The sequence below is a fragment of the Colias eurytheme genome, chromosome 7 (genome assembly GCF_061535395.1).
Source record: "Colias eurytheme isolate Ceu_HAF_F1 chromosome 7, ilColEury1 Martin Lab GWU primary, whole genome shotgun sequence".
Classification (NCBI taxonomy): Eukaryota; Metazoa; Arthropoda; class Insecta; order Lepidoptera; family Pieridae; genus Colias; species Colias eurytheme.
This window is the reverse complement of record NC_142986.1, coordinates 2,195,102-2,222,268: the sequence shown is the minus strand read 5'-3', so window position 1 is coordinate 2,222,268 and position 27,167 is coordinate 2,195,102. Positions and strand designations below refer to the sequence as shown.

General features: G+C 33.0%; 2 protein-coding genes across 2 annotated transcripts; one reads left to right on the top strand and one right to left on the bottom strand.

Annotated features, from left to right (window-relative positions):
• The first annotated feature begins 4,347 nt into the window (after nucleotides 1–4,347).
• LOC149906900 (uncharacterized) lies at nucleotides 4,348–7,688 on the top strand. The gene is made up of 4 exons (XM_090103949.1): nucleotides 4,348–4,418; nucleotides 4,560–4,818; nucleotides 4,934–5,041; nucleotides 5,390–7,688. Exons 2-4 carry the CDS (start codon nucleotides 4,560–4,562, stop codon nucleotides 7,663–7,665), a joined length of 2,643 nt encoding a protein of 880 aa, XP_089960075.1. The 5' UTR covers nucleotides 4,348–4,418; the 3' UTR covers nucleotides 7,666–7,688.
• Nucleotides 7,689–11,866: 4,178 nt separating this feature from the next.
• Nucleotides 11,867–26,720, bottom strand: LOC149906899 (uncharacterized). The gene is made up of 2 exons (XM_090103948.1): nucleotides 26,624–26,720; nucleotides 11,867–13,569 (listed from the first exon to the last, which is right to left on the bottom strand). Exon 2 carries the CDS (start codon nucleotides 13,564–13,566, stop codon nucleotides 12,226–12,228), a length of 1,341 nt encoding a protein of 446 aa, XP_089960074.1. The 5' UTR covers nucleotides 13,567–13,569; nucleotides 26,624–26,720; the 3' UTR covers nucleotides 11,867–12,225.
• Between the last annotated feature and the right edge of the window lie 447 nt (nucleotides 26,721–27,167).

Here is a 27,167-nt window from a genome sequence, read left to right as displayed (position 1 = left end):
CGAAATAGTCTCTGAATATTATGGACAAGATAATATTATGATAAATACTTAAACACATTATTACAAATTACACGAAGTCAAATATATAAAAATCAATTGCAAAATGTGTTGGTAAGCGCATAACTCGAGAACGGCTGAACCGATTTCGATAATTCTTTTTTTATTATATTCCTTGAAGTACGAGGATGGTTCTTATATAGAGAAAACGTAAATATTATGTACCACGGGCGAAGCCGGGGCGGACCGCTAGTGTGAATATAAAAATATAGAGCAAGCTTTTGAACTTGGGTACAAGTTGAAAGCTTGCTTAATTAGACTGGGTTCTTTGATTGTTCAATTTTAACAATTGGCAGTTGTCAACAACCATGACGTCAGAAACGGCGTAAATAAATCGTGACGTCATAAATCAACTCGCACCCTTCACTGTGCAACATAAGCCGGCTAATTTCACGGGTCATACAGACCATTGCGTGATAAAATGTGGTGATAATTCAGCGGGAGCATTGAACTAGCTCGATACTTGGTGTATAAAAATGAAGATTTAATTGACGCCCTGGCTGCAAATATAATAATCGGCAGTAATACAAATATAAGACTCAAGGATCACGTACATAGACAACGATGAAAGAATTTGGATTTGAAATCGGGCCAGTAATTCCTGAAATTAACGCGTACAAACGCAACAAACACTTTAGATTTATATTAATAGAAAAAAATCTTAAACCATAGCAATTAATTTATACATAAGCTGTTCAAATATAGAAAATAATGACTGACTAGAGTTCTAAAGTAATGAAATAAGAAAACTGATAATTAAAGTGCTCACAGTTCGATCTTTATCAAACCTTCATTAACTATCTTTCGGTGACATCTTGCTGGTACAGAACGGCGGCGAAAAGCTGAAGACCGAGCCAAATGGCGTGCCTTAGGAGAGGCCTATGTCCAACTGTGGACGGAGAAAGGCTGAAGAGAGAGAGAGAGAGAGATAGATCCACAAAACTGATTAGCAGAATGTAAAATATTAAAATATTAAAACAGAATTATAGTCCTCTTATTCTTATTTATGCTCACGTCTAGCTTCCAAGTTCCACACAAGGAAAATCTGTGTGGTGAGGAATTAACAATTTGATTTATCAAACATAACTAATTTATCTAACATAAAATAACAAATAGTTTTAATTTTTATCACTAGCTACGAACTTCTGAATTTACGATTTAAACTTAATCAAAACATTGACCAAAAATGTCTTTTCCATATTAAATAAAGGAATCTCAGTTTGATAAAAAGCTTATCGCAAAATACAAGGTCATTTGGGGACAGCGATAATTTTTATAATTAAGTATTAGAACTGTTATTCAAATACTTATTTTTTTTCATGATATGTTTATCAAAACTTGTTCCAAGAAACATAAACTTGGTATGAAAAATTTAGAAAAAAATGTGTTTAAAATTTTCAACAAATCTGTAGGTATGTTTTTTTTCTCTTTTATAAGTACAATAATGAATAATTAAATACTTCAATAAATATAATATACTAGCGGTCCGCCCCGGCTCCGCCCATGGTAGGGGAGACCGGGGATGGTTGACTAACTTTTGACTTAAGCTCGTATATCTCTGATGTTTAACTGTATATAACAAAAATAGCAGTTGATACAGATAGAAGAACTATTCAGGTACCTAAAATACTAATCTATAACCTATATATTTATCATTATAATATTTATTTAGTCGATTTTCTAAACCCCTGACGCTTGGTCAACCTACCCCATGTCCGGGGCAAGTTGACTATAGGCATGGGGTAGGTTGACCTAGGCAGTAATTAGTGTAAATAAAGAGGATTAGTATAAAATAAAACATTAAAATGACTGTATATTGTCGATTGTAGCCGCCATTGGCAGAGATACTTTTAACAATTCCGGAATATCGTAAATTGTGATGGTTTTTCCAGGGTGAGTAGCTAGCCAGTTGAGGTCCGTAAATGCTTCTGTCAAGTGGTTGTAGTTTGTGGCTACAATGAGGGGGGAATGACAAAACTGTAATCCCATTGTTTTTGAAATAATCCAGCACCTCGATTGATAAATGTGAGTCGTGGTTGTCCAAGAGCAGAAGAATAGGCTTTTCTTTACTGGGTTTCACGTGTTACACAAAATGCTTTGCGTATTTTATTTAATTTTCTTCTTTCATCCACCCAGATGGGTAAGCGTCACCTTCTGAACCTATAGGACCCGCCTTAAGAAAATGCTCCTTGAAATGTACTCTTGGAAAAACAAAAAACGGGGGAACCATGTTGCCGAGAGCTGAAATTGCTACTGCAATTGTCACTAAAGTGCCTCTATCAGCCGAAGTCATTTTTCCCAAATTTTTAATATCCCGGCGAGCTATGACTCTATTAGGCACATGGACTGTTGTAAGTCCCGTCTCATCAACATTCCAAATATCACCTGGGCTTAGATTTAATCGTTCGTAAACTGTTTTCAAGTTAACAAAGAACTCACTTACATTTTGTTTGTTGAACGACGTAGCTCTAGACAGGCTTGTAGGTTGAGGAGATCTTATTGATAACGAGGGATGACGTTTTAAGAAATTACCAAGCCAATCTTTGCCAGCCATTAATTTTGTATTCCAAGATTCAGGTACAGTTTTATTATTCTTTTTTGCGTATTTAAATGCAAATTTGCGTGTCTCATACGGTGTTAATCCATAATAAATGCCAGCAGCCGTCTTCAAATAAGCTACCAGTTTATTTTTTTCGTCATCGCTAAATACCTGCCTATTTTTTATGTACCCCGTCGTGTCCAGGGTCAAATCAGCTTTCCCGAGGTTCGGATAACGTTCTAGCTTTTGTTTAAGTTTAGTCACAGAACGATGCAACGTTTTGTATGGAATTTGGTATTTCTTTGATGTGGCGTTGATGCTATTATTATCGAAGATTACTGCGTGGCGAGCTCTTTCTATGATATCTTTTGGTACATCACCCCTTTCAGATTTTCTTTTGTACGTCCTCATTTCCTGTAAAAATACAACTGTAATTTAGTATGTGAGAGAAGACTATAATATCTAGTGTTTACATTAATGATGCACATTAACCATTAGCCCACACAATTCTTTAAATAAATGATAAAATGTTATACTTATTATAAAGGGGTTGGTTGACCAATTAGTCTACCTACCCCGAACAAAATTAGTCAACCAACCCCTGACGCCATTTTGAATTTCACCTGCGTATCATATGCAAACTCTGGCACTAACATGGAAGCAATACTGTGTAATATAGAATAAAATTATCATATTTACATTTGGCATAACAACAGCATTGTTTCTAACAGATCCAAAGACACAATAACAAAAAAAGTACGAACGAAAAAAGTTACTTACCGAGACCAAAAATACAACATGTGATGCCACTCACGAACGCCACGCGACTGCGGCGGCTCACTTCACACAAGTTAGCAGGTCGTAGGGAGGCATCGTCGCTTGTGATTGGTTGATGAAAAACACGTGACGGTAGCGAGTTATTGTTGTTTAGTCTACCTGCCCCTATAGCCAACCATCCCCGGTCTCCCCTACCTACATGTTTAAACTATCCTAAGTCCATTGAGGACAAACATTGTGACACGAGATTTCTATATATTAAGAATTGTCATAATATCCATTTTTCATAATCAATTTCCAGCAGCTACTAAAAATCATCCTGATTATTTTGTTCCTATTATCTATCTGTGACGAAGTAACTAGGTGTGCATCATCAATAATCAATAATCAATAATCTACTGAATAGAACTAACTGCTATTTACTTATTTTTTCCTTATTGATGAATTGGGATAACAAACTCTAGAAAAGTAAGAAATTATACTATTAAAACGATGTCCATCGGTTAATAAAATATAATATTTTTACGCGTGCAACCAACGCGTATCCTTATTTTACAGACCGGAGCAGGAAATAGTAGTGTTTTTGTTAGATTATTAACTAAAACAGAAGATTATTGACCTTTATTATATTTTTTATAGATTTTAATTTTTATTTCTTTAAGTTACTTCAAATCACCTTTACAGAATTTAAACGTTTTTAAAAAAACACGAAAAAATTGATACAAAATTAATCCTAATGAATATAAACAAATTTAATTTATGCATTAAAATAAAACAATTATCATCGAATGATATAAACAACAACCCTTGCTAATTCGCAAAACCGGCACGTGCTGATAACGTTTACAGTTTTTAAGAATAGTCTGACATGTTGACGTAATCAGCCAAGGTCTTTCCTCCACCATTTGGCCACGTCATACAACTACGGGAATAAATTAATCGAATAGTTGATGAGCTTTAGTCAGAGTAGCGTCGCTCGACCTTCACGCACATTCGGTTGGAATGATAACATTTCGCTGTTACAATTTTTTATTCACATTAAAAGGTTAGGAAAATATGAAGTTAAAAATATATTAGTGATTCAGTGACGGTGAATTTTCTTAGTGACTAAGGAATTAACAGCGTGAATTGATGCTGATAATATTGTTCGACTTGTTATTTACGGAAGCATTTTGTATTTTTTCAGATGCGACGTTCACGTAATGATGATAAGTTCAAATTCTATGTTGTTCTATTCCTGGAATTACCTTTTGAAGGTATTGATGATTACGTCTGCGTACCAAACACCTGGATAGAAAATATAGTACGTGGAACGGAGAACGATAGGGCTGTAGTTGCCTACCCCAAAGAGAAAAATCCTGCCCTTATAAAAGAGCGTGTTAAGAGAAAAGAGAGATATTGTGATACTTGGAGATTTTATATGGCTGTCATCAAATATCAGTCAAGTAAGTTGGAACTATTACATTTGTCAGTTCATTGTGTATTGTATCACCGAATAAATTTTAAAGAGATTTAATTCTCAAACTATATTAATTACGGTAGAAAATATTTCAATTTCAGATACATACGAAATTGCAGAACAATGGATAGCGTCAAGAAGTAATCAACAACCTTTCATAGAAAGAAATGCAGATAATTTAGTAGTAAGAGAAACAAGAAGAATTCCTGGTAATAATTAAATTGATTCATTAATCTATACTAATACTAATCTATACTAATATTATAAAGCTGAAGAGTTTGTTTATTTGAACGTGCTAATCTCGGGAACTACTGGTCCGATTTGAAAAATTATTTCGGTGTTAGATAGCCCATTTATCGAGGAAGGCTATAGACTATATATTATCACGCTAAGAGGAATACGAGCGAAGCACTGCGAGTAAAACCGCGGGGCACAGCTAGTCAAATATATTTTATTGGTGTGAACAATTTTATTTTGTTGAATACATTTCTTATCGATTATTACTTGTTTCAAATTACTAGATTTTAAAGGATTATACATATTTTATTTATTTATAGATATGCAACCAGCATCTTCGTCGAATACGAATTCCCGAACGATGCTACGGAAACCTCTACCAAGGATATCAATCAAGCGACCAGGTCTACCAGAATTGTACAAACAACTTGATGCGAAACATTTAAAACTGAATAAAGATGCTCAGTCATCTGGCGCATCTGTTACTGACGCTTATACGGAGTCAGAACAACCGACCGGCATTCAAGACAACCAATCAAGGAAACTCGCTCAGACACGAACAGCTGCTGTTGCTTCCAACATGAATTCGATAACTAAACAAAGAATTCAAACTCCGCGTACTGCGCAAAACAAGGAGCCACTAATACCTGTAATAGACCTTGACGACGAGCCTACAGAGGTTATCGAAATTGATAACTCACGAGGTATTGAATCATCCAATGAAAATAATAGCGCTAGCCACTGTCATCTTCCTAGCAAAACAGCGGATGCATCAATGCTAGTTGCGAAACCTTCAACTTCAACCGAGCGGACCTCTAAATCGAATCAGTATAATAATCAAGATCCTTCTTTAGAGAACAGAAGTTTGTTATTGAACTTCAATCCTATGATAGAAAATGTCCAATCTCTAGCCTATACTAGTGACGTCTCAAATAACACACAAACTACCACTCATACGGTAGTAAAGTTACTCGAAATGCCTGACCAACTACGCGATAACCTATTCCGGACAGAGGATTTGACGCAGACACAAAATGCGACCAATAAGAATGTACGTTTTAGCAATATTAAAAGAAAAATCGAAAAAGCGCCACAGAACCCGTCGAATTTGACGGAACAAACCGGATCTTCATCAGTGCAATCATTACGATCATCTGAGAATTGCACAGTTGTCGAGATCACAACTGACACTCCAGAAAGTGGGCATTTACTGAAAATAAATGTGGAAAGTGCAAATAATTCTCCATTGGAATCACAAAACCTTCTAAGCTCAACATACATTCCATCTCCAGGACAAATTTCACAACCGAGACTGTCACAGCCAAATCAGCAAGACTCACAACAGCAACTGCATATACAGAAAATAGGAGCCGGCGTTGCGAACAACGCAAGAAAAATGCCTGCTCTTCAAGGGCTCCCAAAAAAACTGCGGCCATCTGTTGTACCGAATTTACTGAAATCAATTCGACAAACGTTATCAGCTGCGAGCAAACAAAACCTTAGAAATGAACAGCACCCGCAAACAATACTGAATGATCAACATACTGAACAAAGCAAGAGATCCTTAACTTCGATCCAACAAAATATTGCAAGCGATAAACATTCAATGGCCACAGACCTTACGCTTCAAAAAGACGAGTGCACGGTAGAAACTTTGGCACATTATGCTGAAACTTCGGATTCCGATTCACTTTCAGATGAAGGTCACGAGTCTACCGATAGAGCACCTATGGAGAGAACAAAAGACAGCACTTTTATTTCTTTTGCAAGTAGATCTGCAGACAGTCCAACAGCTCCTCAAAACACAACTTCAATTAACCCTACTACTCATGTCAGATTGAAATTAGAGCAGCAAATGTTAGACAACTTTGCAATTCTCTTCAGTCAAATGGGCTCTGTTTTGCGTAATACTACTGATATGTACAACAACTTACGCAGTTCCATCCTCGAGACTGCTCAAACATATAAAAAGTTACTGAGTGCAGTTGAACTATTTAACTCAATACAAAATTCAACCGGCAATGAAACTCTTCCGATTAACTTGAGATCAGAAGTCCGAAAGTCTCCTGAAGAAATACGAACTGAAGCAACAGCAAGCACAAGTTCGAGAAGTCAAGATCAACATAGTCACGACGATGCTAACAAACCACCGGAAAATAAACACAAGTCGTGGCATTTCGCTCTACCACCGGAATATGATCGTCATGACACAAGATGGACATTGCAGTATAGAACAAATTTACCAGGACTTGTAGAACTTTTGCCACAAAGTGGTGTTTTTATTAGTTACGGAGAACTCTTATACTGTCAGCGTGTATCAAAAGACTGCAAATCATTAGCTCGACGATTATTATCAGCAGTATTCAGCAGAAAGGCATTGAGTGTTTGTTCGACAATGACTGAAAAAGCGCAGGCTCCTGTTGAAACTGATGCAAGGCCAGAATTAGATGACCATGCGTGTGGGGTACTGCTAAATTACGTTTTAGACTACGGACTCCAACATGGTTGGAATATGGACCTGGGTCCTATTCTTAGTTCTATAGACGAAAGGATTTGTAAAATTCGGATCCATCACGGTATCGTGGTTGAACGCTAACTGTTTACGATCTGTTGGTCATATGATTTATATATATATATATATACATATATAAATCATATGACCAACAGATCGTAAACAGTTATATATATATATATAAATCATATGACCAACAGATCGTAAACAGTTAGCGTTCAACCACGATATATATATATATATATATATATATATATATATATATATATATATTAAATTGATTTTCTATAAGGATTTATTTCTACCAAAGCATTTTAGAACTCATTAGGATATAAGTCTTACATTACTTTTATATTAGGTTCACCTCAATAAATAATGTAAACCCTACAATATTTTAAATAAATTCTCAAAAAATGACTCGTTTATTTTTGCTGTCACTTTGGTATACAACACACATTATCAGAGAAATCGGAAACTTAGTGCAATGATTCACAAGCCGTGTGAAAAAGAATAATTTGTTGCAGTAAATTAATAATAGCCTCTGTACATATACAAAATTCTTAAGCGACATCAATTTTGTAGTTTTTGTTATTTTGGCGAAAAAAAATCGATCGCGAGGCGGGACTCGAACCCACATCCTTTCACGCCAATCCTTTTTAATTTCTGTTCTTTATTAATTTATATTCATATGTTAACATATTTTTTTAAAAAACATAGACAATAAAATCATTTTGCATTAGCGTTCAAGAAGTGATTTGTTTGTTATTTCGAACGCAGGGTCTACTAGTCCGTTTTGAAAAATGTCTTCATAGCGTAGGTATATAGCCCATTTATCGAGTGAGGCTATTATATTATATTGTCACGCTAAGACTAATGTAGTAATAGGGTAAAACCCCGGGCCACAGCTAGTGTTGAAAAAGAATGATGAACAAATCAGTATCGAAAAATTCAACCGAGTATCAAAATATCATCCCCTGTGACTGAGACTGTCTACTCGATTAATCTATATACAAATATGTAATATAAAAATGAAACCCGTTTTCCTTGCTCACGGAATCATGCGTGAACGATTTCGATAATTTTTTTTTTATTATATTCCTTGAAGTACGAGGATGGTTCTTATGTAGAGAAAACGTAAATACGAGGCGAAGCCGAGGCGGACCGCTAGTTAAATAATAAATAGTGGTCTCTGATTGGGTAAAAGACATCAGAGCGATATACACGATGACATTGCATATTCATTTTCATAGTTAGAAACGATAAATAAATAACATTATGTATGTACAATAACTTTATGTAGTCAAATTTGCTAATTACTTGATCTAACGAGTCAGACATTAGTCCAGTTATTGCACCGTTAATATGATGATTTAAAAAGCTGGTTCATACCAGAACGATTTCAAATTCAAATTCAAATTTTCAAATTCAAATTATTTTTATTTACGGAATGTAGTTACAAATATTATGTTAGGTAGATACGAAAACTATATTGAAATCCTACAAACTTCTGTTCCTAAATTTTTTATTAGTCGTTATCCAAAAAAATATATTAGCAACGAGATGACGTGCATCAAGTTAAGTGCTCCTTTGATTAATGAAGGAGCTACAACTTTGCTCCACTTTTCAGCTACTTTTTTCATTGCAAAAGTTTGCCCCTTACTTAATTCAAACTTTGTTTCATACTTTGGAATTTAGATGTGTAATATTTAAATGTTTGGCTTGTTGAGGTTTTGCGGAAGACGTTAAAAGGTAATTATGTGCTTAGTCAAAGTAAAATTTTACGATAAGTATACGCAATACGTCGGATGCGTCGTACTTTATATTTATTAGGATGTGTGTAAAATAATTATAAATGGTTTTCGTTCGACGTTGATTCAACAAACATAATACAATATCAGTAGGCTGACAGCATGAATGGATATGGTACGGTATGTTATTTATAATCTTTCTGAAACTCTACTACTACTCTGCGAAGGGAAAATTCTAATTTAATTTTAATAGGTTAGTATCGTATACTTCAGCATTTTTATGTACGACAACATTACTATACTAATCCATACTAATATTATAAATGCGAAAGTAACTCTGTCTGTCTGTCTGTTACTCAATCACGCCTTAACTACTGAACCAATTTACATAAAATTTGGTATAGAGATATTTTGATACCCGAGAAAGGACATAGGATAGGTTTTATCCCAGAAATCCTACGGGAACGGGTTTTTCTTTGAAAACGCGGGCGAAGCCGAGGGCGGAAAGCTAGTAATATATATAATAACACAATATTGTGTAGTTCGCAAGACTTATTATTGTATACTCTCTTCCAATATCCTGTTTTATTATCAACAGAATTACCTATTTAATTATGAGTGGCTATTAAAACATACTATCAGTGCAGGTACAAAATTTGTAAAAGCAATTTATCTCTAGACGATACCAATAACAGAACATTTCTTTAATTCTGTACATTTTCAAAATTAACTAAGATTTTCTATACGCTTTACTGCGTAGTACTCGTAAACCATCCGCATTGTATATATTATTAGGCCATGCAGTGAAATCTATCATACTCATTCAGGCGACAGCTTTATTTGAGCCAGTAAATATGACTGCGCTTTATTTTCTTAAGTCCAAAAGCCGGGCACTACATTTGAGCGCTAACGTATCGAAATGACGGTAGAACCTTTGCGTCACCAGGGTCGTTACCATAATGTCTCATAGCAGTATTATTTCCAGTGTGGGAAAGTGATGGCGCTATACGACCTATATAGCGCTGTCATTTTTCCACACTCGAAATAATACTGCTTTAAGACATCATGGTACGGGGGCAGGGTTCACGCTCAAGCTACCCCGATATAGGTCACAGTTGACCCTGGCTGCATGCCAGGTGCTAACCCGAGATATAAAATTAGACCAGTAAGTGATTTAGTTGGCTTTATCAATGTGAACCGATCTAATTCCATACTTTATTCGAGTTCAGAGTTACAACGCTTTTTGTTCAGCTGCTGTTTGGCGCATGTCCACGGCAATTCACTATATGGGTTCATGTAAGCGAGAATTGGAGATCTCAAATGTTTTTAGGCTTTAACATCGATAAGCATTTTATTGTTATAATAGTATGAAAATGATACGTTAAGGTGAGAAATTTATAGAGTACTTTTTCAAAGCGTTCGACATACTGGACAAACATTATTTACATAGAATAAATTGCAAGTCGAACAACCACAGCATGTAAGCAATGGCTATTTGAATTTTGGAGCCCTTCCTTTAATGATACAGAATTGGAAATAACTCAAATGACTTTGATGGATAAAAGAATAAAAGCAAGCAATTTGTTTACGAAACGTAATTTTAATTTTGTAATTTTTAGCTCTTACGTATTAGAACTACAATTTATATTATTTATTTATTTCATAACAAGTGATTAACAGGTTTTACCCCAAAGCATAACATGTTTAGTTTTACACAAAATATTAAAAATAGGATAGGTACAGTTTTCATTAACTATCGACTTAAGAATTTCAAAACATAGGATTTATATGTATTTATGGACGTATTAAATAAATCTGTCTCGGGTACCAGGGCTTGTGTACATACTGTACTATGATCTATTTCAAATGCGCCATTAAGAAGGTAAGATGAATGAAACTATTATAAGGAGTAACTTAGGCTCTTATTTTAGGAGAAAGTTATTTTAACAATTTTTAGGTCAAATGCGGCCAAAGTCGTGGGTGCTAGACGTCAATGTTTAATTATAATAAAACTCAATTTATTTAAGAAAAAGTTAATGAATCTTCATTATCACAGGGGAATAAGACTGAGTAAAAAATACTATGATAATAACTGTAAATTGTAGAGTGTTGAATGTAAATTATATAAATTTTCAAAGCAATTTGATGATGAACGTCCTAAAATTATAACACGACTAAAGGTCAAATGTTAATTCGACATTGATAGAATATTCATGAGTATTCATCTAAGTTTGTTAGTACACAGTTGGTCTATATGTCATTTAGCTTTACGTGAAATAATCTTTAGATTTGAATAGTGAAATTGAACTGATGTAATAATGAGCTGTTGTTTTTGTTTACAAGTTCAAGATAGTATTCTGTTTTTGTTATAATTGTTTTGTAACCAACAATTTAATTTTCACTTCTATTTTTTTACAGATTAAAAGAATTTAATAATTAGGTATACACTATACATTCAAATAATAATTACTTACCTTCGTGTTTTAAATTTAAACTAATTATTTAAATGTGTCTGATGCAAATGAAAACAAAATATAAGTTATAAAGAATTTATTACGCTGAGTACGTAAATAAAAACTGTACAAATGGTATATCACTAAGACGATATATCGCTGCACGCGATGCGACGATTTCGTTTCATTCACTTTCATTAACTCGCTTTGGTCGAGCAGTCGTGACCGGCTTGCTTACATTCCATCAAAGCATTTCACTCCCAATCACACCAACAAATCCTCTATTTACATTCTTATTTGAATACAAATATCTTATTAATTCAAATCTATTCCGACTGTACATTGCACCAATAATTAACATTATTAAACTCTATCAAAGTTTTAAATACACATTTAAAACCTTTACCCATTAGACTAGAATGTTACTCATCCCTCTTATACAATCACGGTACGTTGACAGGCAAAAACATTTGCGGGTCGCCCAGTTTTGGTTCAAATCGGATGTTTACTTTGCTATCACCGTCACCGACTTCCAAGAAGCTATTCCAATCTAGCATCCAATAGAAGCCATTTTTCTTTGGTGGTGGCAGTACAGAATCTCCTGGTTGTTCCGGTACGGGACCCCCAAATGAGTCCTCGAGATCTGAAATCGAAGCACCTGCATCTGTTTCTAATGATGCCGAATCGGACGCATCACTTTTACTGTCCGAAGCAACAGTTGTAGTTTCTACAACAGTTGTACTTTCTGATGTTTCAGTTGAATTAGTCTGTCGTTTGCTTGGATCACTTTCCAACGATGCCCTATCTTGATCAATTGGATTTGGCCCAGAGTTAAGAGGAATAACTTTAACGGAATCGTAATCTATGGGTTCATAATTAAGTTGAGATACGGATTTTGGCTTTCTGAGGACTGGTAAATCTAATGGTAACACTTCCTCTTTTGATTCAGATGCTGATGTTTCTAATTCAAATGGATACTCCGGTCGAAGAGGTTCAAATAAGAAACTGGTTTGAGAATTTTTTGAGCTAGATGATGCTTTCAAATCAGAGGGTGAAATTAAATCATATGCTAGTAAAATATTTTCAGGTAATTGCACATTACCATCTATGATTTTAGCAGGAGGGAGAGGTTTAAACCCATCTAATGGTAATAGGAAATGATCTTTTTCCGGATTTCCTTTTAATCCGTGGGCATCCAGAAAGGCTTGTAACTCTGCGGGAAAGTCCATCATGGGCTTACTAGCAACATTTGCATTGTTTATCAAGTTGCTCTTGAAATTATTTTGTATGGATTTCGCTGTTTTAACCGGTTTCGGAGTAACCTTTTCTTGTACAACTTCAACACGCGGTGGTCGTGTATATAATTCTTGCAAAGACGACCCATCTCTAGGCGTATATGGTAGAACTACAGTTAAAGTTTGTCCGCTTGATTTTGTAGTGCTCTCCACTTTTTTAGGCGGCGTCGCTGTAGCTGAAACTAATTGCTCTTTATTTTCTTCCACCAAATTAAATTCTAGAGGTCGTGTAGCAGAATCAACTTCATTATCGTTTTCATTTTTATAAGGTATCGTTGTTTGTTTTATTTTAGGAGTGGTACTTGTCTTTGCGTCTTCTTCTCTTATATCATTGAGTAGTTGTAAAATCTCTTCTCTGCTTAACCTTGGCAGTAGGTCGTTAGATTTAAGTATGCTTTGCACTTGTTTCACTGTCTTTTCTACATCTATTGCAGCATGCACTACCGTTGCTAGTAATGTAGCTGCAACACAGCACCAGAACAGCTTCATTATCTGAAAAGAAAGGATAAAATATTATTTTTTGTTGACACGCAGTTACATAACATTTTTATAAATTGTGTTGTTTTTGTTTGTGAAATTTCAGAAAACTTTTGCTTTTGGGTAACGGTAAAAAATATTTTGTTACAACATAAAGTACAATAACGTGTAGTTTGAAATATTCAAGAAATAATTAATATTAAACATTATTTTTTCAACTTGTTTTATGAGTAGGTTGTTGTATACACATAACGCATACTATGTTTAGAGGCAGTGATGAAATAGTTCGACATGTCATAACCTCTTCGGGTTTATATTTGTGTCTACAGTTAAAATGACCCGTCCCTTTGGTTACTACAATGTAGTTGTAACCTTGTAGCATTTATGGTAGTTATTTACCAAGCACTCAGTCTGTACTTAAAATTTTGCAAGGAAAGAGGTTTATATTTATTATCTACCCTGGAAACAAATAGAAACGTTTGTGAATAGAGGGTTTCTAAAAATATATGAATAAAAAAACTCTACTTATTCTGTTCTTTAACAAAAGTGTAGTAATTGTAAAGTTTTAATTTTGAACAAAAAAGTTTGGAGTAAGTACAAGTTTTGTTTATGTTATATTTGGTCAAACTAATTCCTAAAATTATTTTAAGTGCGTTTGGGGGTAACTTCGATGTCTACGCCATCACTCTCCCACTGAAAAAAAACTGTTTTCCAAACATCATCCAGATCTTGAGTTACACATCTTTGTTATTGTAAGACTGACATAATATAACAGTATTGCGTCCCATTAGTAATAATGTTAAAACGTTTCTTTTGCTATGACGAACAAGACATCCTAATAGAGCAGGCTCCAAGGAGATGTTCGTTTGCAAAAATCGCGGACCTAAATCTGACTTCTGATATATATTGTATAGATCCCAGACATCCTATAGACAGATGTTGCCAACCAGTTTTGTGGTCCCCCTGCCCGCACCCCGGTAATTAAATATGGCATACAAAGAAAAAAATAAAAATTTCCAAAACATGCCGTGTGGGGTATCAAATGAAAGAGCTTATTGAGTAGATCACGAATATATAGCATACTATATACATTTCTTACACTTTCTCTAAGATTTTTTAGAAAATTTACGAAAATGGTCCATTTTTGAGTTAACTTTAAACCACTATAGATTGAAAACTCATGAATATATTTTTTAAATTATTATTTTAAATAATTAACAATAGTCCATTGTTTATGATTCAATAGTTCGTAATATAATATAAGTGAGCTATGTGGTGGATTTGATGAAAATAACTATATACTATATGAACTTGAAAATATACTCGCCATCTTTGAATGCTCCCCCCACTCCCCCATGCAACTATTTCACTGTACGAAATATTGAATCGTAAACAATGGACTATTGTTAATTATTTAAAATAATAATTTAAAAAATATATTCATGAGTTTTCAATCTATAGTGGTTTAAAGTTAACTCAAAAATGGACCATTTTCGTAAATTTTCTAAAAAATCTTAGAGAAAGTGTAAGAAATGTATATAGTATGCTATATATTCGTGATCTACTCAATAAGTTCTTTCATTTGATACCCCACACGGCATGTTTTGGAAATTTTTATTTTTTTCTTTGTATGCCATATTTAATTACCGGGGTGCGGGCAGGGGGACCACAAAACTGGTTGGCAACATCTGTCTATAGGATGTCTGGGATCTATACAATATATATCAGAAGTCAGATTTAGGTCCGCGATTTTTGCAAACGAAACTCCACTGAGAGTCCGGTCTATAATGAATATACATTATATGTACATGCATGTTATATACACACACATATAGCACATAATATGACATAGGGTCACACATGTGCGCGTTTGTTTTGTAATTCTATTTGGCAACGTTGGTTAATTGTATTTTAATTACAATTCGTCATTCATACTCAATGCACATAATTGTCTATAGTTAAAGTACCGTCAAATGTGGCTACTTGACCTTTACTTGGCAACTTGACCACACCTTCCGTTTAACAACAAAATATCAAATTTTGTAGAATTGAAAGCAAATTGACCTAACGTATCGATGTTGGTAGGTTTTTAAAATATTAATTAGCAACATATTTTAATTTTAAAGCGGTAACGCTGTTGGTTCTCGCAATATAACGTATCGAAGTGTGACTGTGACTAAGGATCTTTTGCCGGTGTCAGTATTATTATGTTTGTAGAGCTTAAACTGCACATCTCAGGTGTGTACAGTTTTGATATGTTGTGTAATAAACCCTAGAGATTGATTTTACAGTGGGATCTATCCAATTTTAGGCTAATCTGTCGAAATATTTGCTTGGGCATTGATGCCTCAGGTTAGGTCAAGTTGCCATTGACCGCTGCGTGGCAACTTGACCGACGCCTAGGGTTGACACAAAAAAATAACGTGACTGCATTTTTTCCTTTTTTTATCTGTTTCGAGTTTTGCATAGTAAAATCAATAAATTTGCTGCAAATTTCGGACAATCCAGATACTTATACTCTCTTTGATGACAACGATTTAGCATATTTCTAATGAAAAATAAATGTTTCCTTACCTATTAATAAATACCTATAAGTATTAAGTAATATACATATACATATGTATTAAATTTAGTTTAATAAATAAATAGTTCATTAAAATTTGTGTCTTGTTTGTGACAACCCTATCCGACATGTAATGCTTTGTATGAAATCATTACAAATCCCGTGGCAACTTGACCAGGTAGCCAGAGCCTAACAGTTTATTGTAAAGCTTCGGGCTGCAATATTTAAAAAGTCGAAGACTTAAAAAATAATAGCAACTTAGCCTAAAACAAGAATGTTAAGCATCTACCTATGAAAACTGATGTGCAAGGTCAAGATACCACATCAGTGTCAACTTGACCTGTATTACGTTTATTTGTAAATAATGTCAGATTCAATATATTTTAAAGAAATACCTAGTAAAAGTGAATGATGAAATCATTCATGACATGAACAAATCATAAAATGTTAATAAAAGTTTAACATAAATAAGTTAGCTAAGAAAAAGTAAAAAAATGTGGTCAAGTAGCCACATTTGACCGGTACTGTATGTCTATAGACGAAAATAATTTGGAAAATCCAAAAGTGCACGCCTCATAATTTTTTTTTAATAAATATTTATTAATTAATATTTTTGTTTATTTAATAACAATTAAACCACATCGAATCAGACCCTGAAAAATGAAAGGGTTCTATTCCTGAGCATACTCAAGCGTAAGAGAAAAAAAAAGACTCGATTAGTAAAGTATTTCGGTCGCTATCGTGTTAACAAGAAAAAGGATCCGCACATACAGACACACGGACGTCCAAGACAGAACTTTTTTAAACTGTTTTTTAACTAGTTTAAATAACAAAAATGACATCAAAAATATCATGAACGTTAAAAATAGTGTTTTTTCTTAATATGTGTGTGTGTATGTATTATCTTACAAGTGCAATGTATGATACATAAAGACATTTTAAGTTTGAAAAATCAGATGTTTTGCGCGAAGTGACAGTAGTACCCACCTCAACGCTTCGCTTATGAGGCGTGCAAAATACACAAAGAGATTGAAAAAAAAGGTCAGGGAATGCAAGCTTGAAAATATATACTAAACGAAATTTGAAATTGTTTCGTCGGTTCAATGCTAGTTTTCCAGGATTTGTTTATAATTCTTAATTATTCGACAAATATAGTAAAAGCTTTTCAAGAAGCCGATATTTTGCAAAGCCACATTCTATGTTTTCTTGAAATTGTCAATAAATTAGAGCCATTGCTACAACATCCAAGCAACAACTCGGAAAATTAATATCAAATAATACTAACGTAATTGAAATGTTTGATCTTTTGGCAATTATTTATAAATATCGTGTGAAGATGCTATAAGTCATTTACAAACAAAATTCACGCAATATACGCTCATCTTGTTAAAATTCATCACGCGATGATGTAAAGGCCTTTCTCACTTGGATTTCAATAGTCTTTGACACCAATATTATTGCGTTATTTCAATAACGAATCATGTTTTCCCACATCGTATGTTTATTACATCCTTATGAATTATTGATTTTGATAACACGAAATAATTTGACTGTTACATTAGATAACGATAAATACAACATGCATTTTCTGTATTCATCTATCTTTACTAAAATAAAGCTGAAGAGTTTGTTCGTTTGAACGCGCTAATCTCGGGAACTATAGGTCCGATTTGAAAAATTCTTTCGGTGTTAGATAGTCCGCTTATCGAGGAAGGCTATAGTTTATATAGCATCTCGCTAAGACCAACAGGAGCGGAGCACAGCTATTACCTGATAAAACATAGCCTTACCATCTACCTACTCAATATAAAGTTTTGATAATAATACAGAACTTCTTAAATTGTTGTAAAATTGCATATATTTAAAGAATAAATAATTTAAGAACTCAAACAGGAATTTAAAAGTACGAAAGGACAATTCAACCTCGAAATCTCGACGTTTTACTATATCATTAAAACTTCAATTTGTCCGTTCAATGTTACATAATAAGTTCCACCTGTTGGTTTAATACTCTCGTAAGATTGCACTAAACTTAACTTTACACACACATTATAATTTTAAAAATTTGTTATACGGTTTGTCGTTTACAATATTACATTTTTAAGCGCAATGGAGAAAGTTCTGCAAAGAGATTAAATAATATGTTGAGTGTCGTACGAAGTGGTCTCGGTTAGAACATTTTAATCTTACGTTTATGCATATTTGTTGTGTTTAATACAGTCTTGATATAGTATATGAATAATGTATGGAAGGGCTAGGCTGTTGAAAAAGCTCGAAGTGAACTAGAAGATCAATTCTAGTGGAAACTTATCTTATCTTATCACTACATCTATCGATCTGATTAAAACCAATGCGTCTTCTTTCACCTTTGTAACTTGTTAGGTTTCTTTTAAAGAGGATTCATATTATGTAAGTTGTAATGATAATTGATGGTAAAATTTACGCCTCTCTTGTTTCGTGTTCTTTGACTTTTACTGAGGTTTCTTGTACTACGTAGGTATTCTATTTTAATAAATGTCTGTTTTCTCGGAGTAAATTATACGTTTTGTTAGACTTTCAAGAAATTTCTGATGTTCATCTACGATCACTGATAACAATGATCGTGACTAACATTCACTGTTAAGTCACTTAGTTTTGTTCGTATTTTCAAACTTATGAACATGGATGTATAAAGTACAGTACACAATCTTTTAAATTGCTATTATGTAACAATATAACATCGCAGACGCATCACATAAATCCACACACATAACTTCTCATATTATAGTTTAAAAATTACTTGGTATTTTAAACACTAGTTAAATAGATTAATTCATGTATGAACTATATGTATGTTCATACGTGAATTATAGATAGAAATTTATATAACAATGTATTATACATATAGATTTCTATGAAAGATTAAATCGAGTTTGAAGCATTTAAGAAAGATAGGGTAAAGACCCTGACTTCCTAGTGAAAACGGTTGTGAAACCAGTCGTAAATTTATTCTAAAACGTTGCTGTTATGTGTATATCCTATGTTTTGTACTAAGTTCAAAGACTTCAGGAAGTCTCAGGAGTTTATACGATATGATTGAAAGCATTTAGTTTTAAATTCAATACCAGTCCATGAAAAATTGATTCGATTGTAGTTTATTTACCTATGCTTGGGAGTAGTGATAGTTTTCAATGTCCATTCTATATTTCAAAACTTATGTGTACGTTATTAATAACACAATTACCACGAAAATCACAATTCACTCACTACCTAGATGATAAAAAACAGTTTTTAAAGACAATGTTTACAGTCATATTGTTCCGATTTTCTGCGTAAATAATGTGCCTAATTATACTATTATATAAAACAATTGCAACAAACAAAAGTAGCAATAAACCTGTGAAACTAGAGAAGCGAAGGTTAATGACCTAATTAGCGTGTGATTATTTATAATAATAACGTATTTGTAATTAGTAGTATGTCTATGTTTATTCTATTCACTGAAAATCAGCGCTGTTCGGGTGTTAGCCCACAGCATGGCTGAGTCTGTTCCGATTGCCTAATATCTGTGTACCTACTTTTTAAGTTAAGGTAAGTAGTTTTTGTTGGCAATAAAGCTTTTTTCTTTCTTTCTTTCTTTCTTTCTTTCAATTCTATTTACTCTTCACTATCATTAACCAAAGACAAAGGATCGTTTATAGTCAACTGAAAGCGAAACATACGAAGGTTATGCATGCAGAAGCTCCCACTTTTACGGAAGTACAAAATCAAAGAATTCTTTGACAATTCTATAGCAGCATTTAGAGATGAACCGACAAACGATGTTACTAAGAATTATTATAAGAAGTATTGCACGCCTCATAAGCGAAGCGTTGAGGTGGGTACTACTGTCACTTCGCGCAAAACATCTGATTTTTCAAACTTAAAATGTCTTTATGTATCATACATTGCACTTGTAAGATAATACATACACACACATATTAAGAAAAAACACTATTTTTAACGTTCATGATATTTTTGATGTCATTTTTGTTATTTAAACTAGTTAAAAAACAGTTTAAAAAAGTTCTGTCTTGGACGTCCGTGTGTCTGTATGTGCGGATCCTTTTTCTTGTTAACACGATAGCGACCGAAATACTTTACTAATCGAGTCTTTTTTTTTCTCTTACGCTTGAGTATGCTCAGGAATAGAACCCTTTCATTTTTCAGGGTCTGATTCGATGTGGTTTAATTGTTATTAAATAAACAAAAATAATAATTAATAAATATTTATTTAAAAAAAATTATGAGGCGTGCACTTTTGGATTTTCCAAATTATTTATTTATATAAGGGCCGATTTTTCAATGATTGGTTAAAACTTATCCGTGCAATAAAGTATTACACGATAATATTAAAATGTCACGTAAACTGCCAAATACGGGCAATTAGAATACGTTTTTAAACTGGTAGTTTTACCATGGTTTTAGACATTATTCGACGAATAAGTTTTAACCAAGGATTGAAAAATCAGCCCTAAGTACTGTATGATATATGTATTTTCTGCTTTGCTGCTGCTGCTGCAAAGTAAATAATAAAAATCGGTCTCGTCCTTTTAGGGAAGGACGACTTTGCTCAAAAAGACACGATTTTATGCATATAGAATTTGTATGATAAGACACACAACACAGAAGATAATATTCTGTGCCAGACGCCAGTATACCTCAATGTATTTGTGTGCATGTACCAGGTACCTATTTGCGTAATTGCATCTATCGTTTAACGGAAAATCCATTATACATCGAGTTCCTACTTATAGCCTGTAGTTCCTTATGATATTATATGCACACGCATGCATATAATTTACTGAATATATTTTAGTATCGGCAAAATTTCGACAAAACATTAAGAGTGACTAAGATTAAGAAAAAATCTGCATCCTGCACAGATAAATAGGTACATTTTGGTAAAGGTTATACATACATTTTAATAAATAATGATTTCATTAATGATCATTTTTTAATTACAGAACAACACTTAATAGAACTCCTTGCTAACCTTACGCTAAATTGTACGTAGATAAATCAAAGCGTATAAAATACTATTTATTATCATATTGTTTTAAATATTAGTAATCCATACTATATAATATATATACTACTAGCGGTCCGCCCCGGCTTCGCCCGTGGTACATATTTACGTTTTCTCTACATAAAAACCATCCTCGTACTTCAAGGAATATAATAAAAAAAGAATTATCGAAATCGGTTCAGCCGTTCTCGAGTTATGCGCTTACCAACACATTTTGCGATTCATTTTTATATATAAGAAGATATAATATTATAAATGCGAAAGTAACTCTGTCTGTCTGTCTGTTACTCAATCACGCCTTAACTACTGAACCAATTTGCATGAAATTTGGTATAGAGATATTTTGATACCCGAGAAAGGACATAGGCTACTTTTTATCCCGGGAAATAGGATAGGTTTTATCCCGGAAATCCCACGGGAACGGGAACTATGCGGGTTTTTCTTTGACTGCGCGGGCGAAGCTGCGGGTGGAAAGCTAGTGATTAATATTTATCTAAGGTAGGATTTTGGGTATCAGGTAATTTAGGCGGATGTAGCTTAGCTTATGATTAGATGAGTATTTTAGTTTGACCTACTTTTACATATTATTGCATAGGTAGGTTTATTTTTATACGTACTTTAATGTTATTTACAAAAACGTGTAAGTCTTTTAACCGTTTTTGGATAATTGATTGTAGTAATAATGAAGTTGTTTGCAGTTTATCAAACTCATTATTTCTTTTATTTTACGTCTAAATTACAAATTATTTATAATTCCTCATGATATTATGTTCTGACGGCAGGCATATTATATGGGCGTTAAGTTCCGACATGACATATTCTATCGTCATAATTTGTACGAGTATCTTTAACAATATTGTCTTCATAGACACAATAACCAGAAAAGGATATATTTTTTTACATACGACCATTGTTTATTGTCGTATCGAACCGGTCATTTACCCACATCACAATCGATTGTCACAAAACAGATTGAAAACGAAACCGAGAGACAATGTGATGTAAAAACATGTATATTTATACGTTAGTATTGAAAGTGAAAGGCTGTCCGCGCTTTTAGCTGAACATATCGTTTTTCACCATGTACATTGCTGGGAATACATGGGTTCATGGAAAATTGATTCGTATATGATCAGCAATGGATTGAATATGATATGAATATCCGTTTGCTGTTTTTGTTGATCTTATACTTAGTGCAGCTACTGTTTTTACCCATGTTACGTCAGACTTGAATTAATTTGTCGAAGTAGATATTACATAATTATATTGAGTCTACATTTAATATATAACATGTTGAAGGTTTTTTGGTGTAAATAGATATATTCTATATAGAGCTTTAAACTTATTATTCTAGTTTTATACGTTTTTTTTTGAGTCAGGACGTGACGTGACGTGACGTGAACACTTCTTGGGTCCTGATTAAAAAAATAACCTTATCAAGAATTTATTCAAGGCGTATTGTAATGTTTCAAGTTGAATTTTATCCTAAAAGCTTTTATTTGCTAACATGAAGAAATATTAAAATATTTAAATATTGAATGTCTTACGAAAGGATTCTTTTATTTATTTTATGTACTAAAAAATATTGATAAAATTTAAATATAATACGTAAATACATTGTATCGATCGAACTTTCGATTAACAAGATTAAACATACATACTTGCGAGAAATTTTTATAACAATACATTTATGTGTTCACACCGTTATTAATTAAAAATAATACTAATTATTTAATTGTACAATGTATTATGTACCAAGGCCTGCCAGTGACCTTTCATATGTTTTTGTATACCTTTCAATGGCCTGCTTATATAATAATTAGTTTTAATTGAAATTAAACGTATTCGGTAAAGTTAGATTAGGAGTTTCAGATATTCATAAGATTAAGGTAATACCTGTTTAATAGCTTTTAATTTTCTTAAATTTTTCTTTGTCACTTTCGACCCATAAATTTAATTTTCATATTATGGCAAGTTTGTGTGGCTACTACCTACCTATATATTTTGTTGAGATATAAAAACTAGTTTAACGAACAAATAATAATAGTTAAAAAAAACTAAAAAACACGCTTTTTATAGAAAACCGAACTAAAAAATAGAAAATTTTATCAAATTAGTGTATTGTCATCGGTCCTCAATAAATCTACAAAGTTTGAACGAAATCTGGCCGTTTAAAGTGGGTCAAAATCGCGCCCAAAGAAGTCGGTTACAAACAAACATACAGGTGAAGCTAATATAAAGCGTGTAAAAATATAGCGTAGATTACGGTTTATCTGTTTACTAGCGACCCGCCCCGGCTTCGCACGGGTGCAATGCTGATACTAAATAAACTACAGGAAAACTGTGAACGTTGTATATAAAAAAATAGCGGCCCGCTCCGTCTTCGCACACGGGTATAAAATAGGTATGTATATAGCCGGGCGGCCAGCCGGTACCGCCGCAAACGCTACGTCCCGCAATTTTTAAATCTGTAATATCTTCGAAAATATTCACTTAAATCATACGGTGTAAAGGCCCATATAGATCTATATTAAATGAACAATGTATTGAAGGTATTTAATTGGTTAAGGATTAATGCTGTATTGGTTAAAATCGCATCGAAAATTAGCCATTATTTGTCGTAAAAAGTAAATGACAAAAAAAAGTTATTGTAGGTTATCCATAAGAGATAGACATATACCATCGCGGACTTTTCTATAGACCTTTTCAATGTGTATAATACTTAGTACATTATTTTGATAAAACTTGTAGGGTTCAGCCTGCGTTTGCAATGTAAGCGGAAAAAATGTAATTTTTTACGACATCACATTAGAAACCTCAAATATAACAGTACTTCTCCACTATTTAATGGATGTTATTATACATATAAACCTTCCTCTTGAAACACTCTATCTATTAAAAAAACCGCATCAAAATCCGTTGCGTAGTTTCAAAGATTTAAGCGTACAAAGGGACATAGGGACATAGGGACATAGGGACAGGGAATGCGACTTTGTTTTATACTATGTAGTGATAGTGATAATTATCTACTGGTCGATTTTGATTATAAGCAATATTAAATTTTTTGCATGATTGATTAAATATTTATTTATTCAATCGCAGAATGGTTTGATCTATTTTAAAATTAAAATATTTTAGAATGGAACAGTTTTTCTTTGATAATTTATTATGTACTCAATAATTAAGCTCTCTACATTTTTTCTAAAAATAACTAACTGTAAGAATAGATTCATCATAAGGTCACTTAGCGTACGTGGTAAAATGTTACTTGTCTTTAGATAAGAATTAAATCATAAAATTTAATGTGACCTGTTATAGTTTTTACAATAAGACAAGGCTGAAAGCCTCAAAGTTTCCATTAGAAATTCAATACAGAAAACCTACACACGAACCTACTACATAAGCAATACGTAATTGATTCGTATGTATACAACACTGTTACAGCACACACACTAACAAACACTAATTTAACAAAATGTCAGACAGGCCTTCAGTCCGAACCGTCTTTACGCCACATCTTTACCAATAGGTTCGCAATTGGCAACAAAATGTTACAATCGAATGGCCAAAAAACACGAGCAAAGGTGAAAAGTATAATTAAGGGAAATTAAAATTACATTAGAAGCGAAATTGCCAATTAGGATGGAGGGTCTTTGTTATTGAAATCATTTCAATTAGCCCACAGGTAGGCGTAAAGCGACTTAATTTGAATTTCTTCAAATACCCGCGTTTATCTTTTGAGGGCACTCGAAGTGATTTGTGATTTGCTACTTTTGATTGTTGCTTCAAAAAAGGTTGTAAATTTGACACGTTTATTTTTTACTAATAATTGTCCATTGTCGTAATAAACTTTGTACAATATAGATTCTAGCTACATTAGTTTAGGCACGTATCCTTTATTTATATAGTTTGGTTATATTTATATAATTTTTAATAATAATGACACATCGCATCGAAAAATAGCTTTTGACTAAACATGGGATTTTATTCACAGATAATCGTATTATACCTTCGAGCGAAAAGAAAAAAAGTGTGTGAAAAGAATAAAAACATATTTTTCAATAAAAAAGAGCGCTACATAATTAGCAGACTTTTTAAACAATTTAGTGTCCATAATATACTAAATCGCTGTGAGCGCGGTTGAGGCTTAACCTTCATAAGGCTGGTTAATCCTCTGCAGTAGAACGGTAATATGCTGATCATTATATCAAACTGCTATTATAATTAAACTGAATACTCGTTATATGTTAGAGCCTTTTTATATATATTTTTATCGAAGAATAATTTAGAGTAAAAATGCGTGGGTTAAGCAGAAAGATTTATTTGCTTTCCGTTCTCATGGTTTATGCCAAAAATGCAGTCAATACAATATCTACTAGTATAATATCCATAAAGATTTTAACTATCGACATAATTTTTGTTGTTAAGTAAGAAACACTGCAACAAATAATTAACGTGAAGTTTAGTGTTTTCTGTAAAATTTATAATTATAGTTTTCGTGCTTATGGGAAATGCAAATGGGAATTAAAAGGTAATTAGTGATTTGAAGGTTTTTGCATACAATTAATATAATTTTCTAAACATTTATTACTCGTATAGGTATCTACCTTACGTTATTTATAGCTAGTGTGATAAGTATATGTATATTATATATATTATATTTGTATCAAACAAAAATATTTTTTTTTGTACTTATGGATTTTGATACAACCTATTTAAGGTATTTCTACTATCAGTAGGCTTATGTGACATAGACCAAACGAAAGAGGAAGTTTTTATAAGTATAGATGGCCAGAAAACAAAAAATGGCCATTTTTGCACTTACGAGCTGGTATACCAAACACCACAGATATATATGTATTGATCAAGATTCAGGTTAAGGTAATATACAAGTTGCCCTTTGTACATAAAATGTAACCACAGATGATATATTTTAATTTCAAAAGAGAGATAATTAATTTTTAATCACCAATGCGCAATTAATACCAATATAATGGAAATAATGAAGTCTTTTATCTTTTGGGGATTAATTTGTATTTATAAGGCTTTTTAATTTAAGGGAAAAGATTTAATTAACAAGCACAAATTTATTTTATTTGACTTATGGAGTCAAGTGAGAAGGTTTTCTTTGCAAAAATGTGAAGGTGCTTACTGTAATTAAGGATTATGATTATGTTAAAATTATTCGCAATACAAATGTTTTTAAGGTGTAAAAAAATATTGTAACTTAGTTCTGGAATTTTTTATGAAAACGAAATATCAATTTTTGATACCTAATAGATGATGAGTAGTAATTTAGACTGTTTTCTTGTGACCTAATTTTTCATAATTTTTGGTAGCACACAAATTAGAAATTAAAAATTTCACACAAATCCATATAAACATGCGCAGGCGCACAAAAATAACTTAAAACAAAACACAGCACAAACACACAATATTTCTTTGCAAATAAAACCTACCGTTGCTTGGAACAATCCACCTCACTTCACCACGATATTGCAACTGGCCACCACTCTCGACACGCTCGTTACCACATAAGTGACTGTCACTACCAAATGGCTATGAATATTATGTGATAATCATTGATTGTTTTTTGGGATGCATTTTCCCTATGTGGGTCACATACTTTTGACAAGAGAAATAGCCCTGTGTCTAGACATAGAGCTATTTTTCCTGTGTAGATATGATAATATGTATGTATATCTATTATTTTAATGTTTTAACATCTGTGGTGACTCTCCTAAAGGGATAGAATAGTATTCAAACTATTAAGTAAATATTGGTATTCAACGTAATTATTTTTTAAGTGACACTTCTTTAGGCGCGTTGAGAGTAAAATTTCAAGGTCGCGTTATGGCAATACCGTCTCGTCATGCAGTCGCCTGATTTTGGTATCTTTGAATCTTGCCAAAGAAGTTTCACTACTGACACGTGTGCTCGACACACATGCTCTTTTTTATTAATTTAATAAGGGCTCGGTTACATTCAGATGTAGATTGTAGG